This window comes from Lolium rigidum, chromosome 6, assembly GCF_022539505.1.
Source record: "Lolium rigidum isolate FL_2022 chromosome 6, APGP_CSIRO_Lrig_0.1, whole genome shotgun sequence".
NCBI classification, from domain to species: Eukaryota; Viridiplantae; Streptophyta; class Magnoliopsida; order Poales; family Poaceae; genus Lolium; species Lolium rigidum.
The window spans coordinates 298951371-298955814 of NC_061513.1; the positions used below are offsets into that span (position 1 = coordinate 298951371).

General features: G+C 48.0%; 1 protein-coding gene across 1 annotated transcript; it reads right to left on the minus strand.

Annotated features, from left to right (window-relative positions):
- Positions 1-1517: 1517 nt before the first annotated feature.
- Positions 1518-2258, minus strand: LOC124664449. Its single transcript, XM_047201967.1, has one exon. It carries the CDS (start codon positions 2256-2258, stop codon positions 1518-1520), a length of 741 nt encoding a protein of 246 aa, XP_047057923.1.
- Positions 2259-4444: the final 2186 nt, after the last annotated feature.

The following is a 4444-nucleotide window of genomic DNA, read 5'->3' on the forward strand; positions in this document are numbered from 1 at the left end:
AACACTTGAACTAGAAACTCTAGCAAGATATGACGGAGAGGTCGTTGACTCTTGCCTCCCATGTTGAGGTTGCCGAAGAGGTCGTTGATTTTCGGGAAGAATTTATCATTGGGGAGCTCGTTGCCGGATGACATGGTGTTGCTAGTATTCGCGCTTAGATGCTCCCTAAAAACATGATCGTCCATCACCCGTACATTTCTACTAGAGCCTATGGTCCGATCCTTCGGTGCATGCCGGAAGACGGAATGGGGAAGACGATGGCGTCGACACAAGGTTCTGGAAGGTGGTAGTTACATGTGTTGATGTCTTGCGTCTTGGGTTGACGTGTTGGATTATATAGTGTCGGTTGGGTAGGTTGTGGGACGCTACCCACATCTAAGTCAACAGAGCAGCCCACAATCAAGAGAAAGTGAAAACGGTTGAGCAACATGTTCGTCAATGGCTTGCAAAACGAATGCATTAATAATTTCCCTGAACATCAAAAATATAGAAGAGATGTATAGATAGGAGCTCGGCTCGGCTCAATCCCGCAACCCGTGGCGCAACGCGTCATGACATGACGAGCGGGCAGCATAGGAGGAGGAGGAGGAGGAGTGTGCGAGGGCCTTTTCTCTTCTCACACATTAGTGAGAGTAGAAGAACTCACCTTATACACCAGTTCAACTCTCTTCCAACTAGTAATGTGGGATTAAATTTTACTCCCACCTTGTGTAACCATACATATGAGCCAAAATGAGAATTTCAGAATTTGTATTTTATGTGGTCCTAAGGCCCAACAACAAATTCCTACACATAATACCCTTGTCAGCTGCTATTTGCTAGTTGCTAGATAACATCTTGAATAACTGCTATTTGCTAGTAGCTAGGGCTAAACAAAGTTTATTTAGTGATGCCCGTTAGTTCGATGTGCTGCATGTTAGTTTATTTATTGTACTGCGTTGTAAAGTTGGCACCTGTGAGACAATATGCAACCAAGCAAGTTTAATTCAAATGAATTACGAAAGTGGATCGTGTATGCGTAGTAGTGTGAGACAGGAGCGGTGGTGGTACTAAAAACGTTGTTGCTCTAGTTCTGCTTGCAAGTTACTGCTACCCACCAAAACTGTGCGTCGTGCGAGGGGGACACGGAGACATGCTGCGAGGAACGCAAGCCCCGCGCAGGAAACCCGGTCGGGACCCCGAGTCCCCAACTCCCCATGCCATGCGCACCCCACCCCATCCACTCCATGGCCACCTCTGGTCGATGGTTGATGAACTTTGCACGATCATGCAAGAGCGCGCCTCCCCACTCAACACATGCACATCCCTTTCACCTCATGTCCATGCTTCGCCATCGACCAACAACAACACACAACCAAAATTAAGCTTCTTCCTCCTCCCATGCATAAGCATAAAGCAATTAGTTGGGTCAACCGATCGATCACAGTTTACATGTATTAATTTTGCGATCTTACTTACAAGCAACCATGCACGGTGACAGGTGGATCGAGGAACAATCAGCAACGAGCGCGCTACCACTACCGGGTTACCCAGCAGCTTACACCGACTCCCCTGCTTTTGGCGCCCTTGATCTCGCCGCAGTCGCAGAGGAGATAGCTCAGCATGTTCACCACGCTGGTGCCGATGGACGTCACGTTCAGCACCGGGCTCACCCTCACCCCACCACTCGCACTACCATTTCTACTGCCCCTGTACCCATAGTAGTAAACCGATCGCGCGCCGCCGTTGTGCACACCGGCAGTGGTCGTCGCTGCCGTCGCCGGAGCAACTTTCTTGGAATGCGGGCGGTGGCCGGCGGACTGGCTCCGCATCAGCGGGAACGCGGGGCAGGTGAACCGTCCACCGGACGACGCCGCCGTCGCGGCGGAGTTGACGCTGCTGCTGCGCGCGAACGGGGACGCCCATGACCGCACTGTCGGCGTCGGCACGGGCCTCGTCGTCGCCTTCTGCTGCCACGCCGTTGGTTGGGGCTGCTTGAGCCGCGCGTGCGGAGGGGTGGGCGGCAGTGGCGGCACCGGGAGCAGCTTCCCGTCGGCGAAGAGGCGGTCGGCCGGCGCGACGTCGTCCGCGGCCGCGTTGGCGAAGTCGAACTCCGGCTCGGCTGGGAGCCGCCGGCGCCGGCGCGACATGAGGAACGACGACGTGTCTGACCGGCTTGGCGTGGTGGGACATGTGGTCGCTGCTGCTGCGAAGGTGGCGAGGTCGTGGGAGAATGAGATCCTTGGGCTGATCAGCTCTGCCGACGCTTCCTCCTCCATTGGACCAGGGGAGCTGTTAGAGAATGCGATGTGAGAGCTAGTGCTGGAAGAGTGAGAGCAATGTGGATATAAATAGGAGGTGTCGTGTGCCAGGACGACCGGACCAGGACCATGCTGTGCAAATCCCGCATCCTGAATATGAGAGTGAGGTGAGGTGGGTTGATTCCCTCTCACTCGTATGGGTTGGCGAAAACTCCTTTTTACAGGCAACTGTATGTGTAGGAGTGTCATCCACCACACATTATGCTTTGAGATTGGTGAAACTTTTTGTTCCTTTTTTGACAAAACTGAAACATAATTGAAACAAATTTAAATATTAGTAGAAAATGTTTCACAAGTTTCATAAACACGTTAACAACAGATGTGAAACTTTGTGAAACATACTTTGAACAGTAAATAATTTTTCATAAGTTTCAGACATGTTTCACAAATTTCAGAAATATTTCACAAATATATCAACACATGGGTGACGTCAGCATGACGTCATCACTAGTTTACCTACCGGAGCCGGTAGAATCGCTGCGTTCAAAACTCGTTTTTACAGGCGCCTGTACCTACCGGAGTGACGTCAGCAATGACGTCAGCCATGTGCTGACCAATTTCTTCACAAAATTGTGAAACAAATTTGAAACATAACTGAAACACTAATATTTTTGTGAAACAAACCGTAGTGACGTCAGCAATGATGTCATCAGTTTCACTTTTTGTCAGACTGTTTCACAATATTTTCCATGTATCACTTTAGTTTCAAAAAAGTTTCACTTGTGTTTCAATTATTAGTTTTATATTAGACAAATGTCAAAAGCCTCACCAATCTCAAAGCACAAAGTGGATGGTAGATGTGACACCTAGACCTACCGGCTCCTTTAAAATCGCCGCGGGTTGGGTCCTGGTCCCTTGTTGGTCGGTCACCTACCTAGCTGAAAAAAATGAATAGTCCCTCCATTGATCAATATTTGTTAAAATTCGGGTATATCTACACACTAAAGAGTATCTTTTTAGGAATCACCTAATTTATGTTTAGATTTTTTGTTACCGGAACACGATCTTAGCTAACTGATCCTCATTTGTGTTTCACGTAATGTAAATTTGTTAAGGCGTTCTTCTCCAAACTCAGACAAACTTGAACATAAGAGCACCCCTAAACCGTCCCCCAAACGGCGCCGGATTGAGCGTTTGGGGGACGTGTTTTGTTCGTGCCGCGTTTGGGGGACGTCGCTCCCCAGTCGCGTCCCCCAAACGCCACCCCTAAACTTTTTTCAAGGGTTTTTGAAAACATAACCATTATCAAATATAGCATTCAAATAAATATGTTTGCGGAGATTGTTTTCAAATTAAAATACAACAAACAATAAAACAACTAAACACATGTAATAAATAGGGCTAGATCAAGGTGCCGTGGCATTTGTTGATAATCCTTTGATCCTTCACAAATGCTCAACGAGATCAGCTTGAAGTTGATCATGAACATTGTTGTCACGGATCTCTGCGTGCATGGCGAGGAAATCAGCAAAATCTGCAGGCAACTCATGATCAACCTCCGCAAGAGGGCCCTGACACTCGTAGGGACCAACATGTGTCCTGGCATGATTCTTGCGGTCATCCTCGATGATCATGTCGTGCATTATCACACAAGCCTTCATCACCTCCCACATTTGTTCGTGAGACTAGCTTAGAGCAGGGTACCGGACAATTGCAAATTAAGCTTGAAGCACACTAAATGCCCGCTCGACATCCTTACTGCAAGCCTCCTGTCGCGTAGCAAGTGGGAATTCTTCAGACCTGATGGATTTGAGATTGTTTTGACAAAAGTGACCCATTTTGAATATATACCATCGGCTGGATAATAGCCTTTGGTATATTGGTGGCCATTGATCTTATAGTTGCATGGTGGAGCATGCCCTTCCACTAGTCCGCTGAACACCGGAGAGTGCTGCAACATGTTGATGTCATTGTGTGATCCCGCCATGTCAAAGAAAGAATGCCAAATCCACGGGTCATAATCTACCACAGCTTCAAGCACCACACTTCAAGCACCACAGTTGTCAGGATTGAAAATCAATTTCCATAAAAGCGAATTGTTCTGTTTCGGTGATGCCCAAAACGATACGGCTCTGTATACAGAGTTGTTTGGTTGCGGGCAAGGCCAATTTCCTATTCGTTATTTGGGTATTCCGATTCATTAT

What these genes read in the sequence shown, in the direction of transcription:
- LOC124664449 (XM_047201967.1), bottom strand. Translation starts at nt 2,258, where the DNA reads ATGGAGGAGGAAGCGTCGGCAGAGCTGATCAGCCCAAGGATCTCATTC.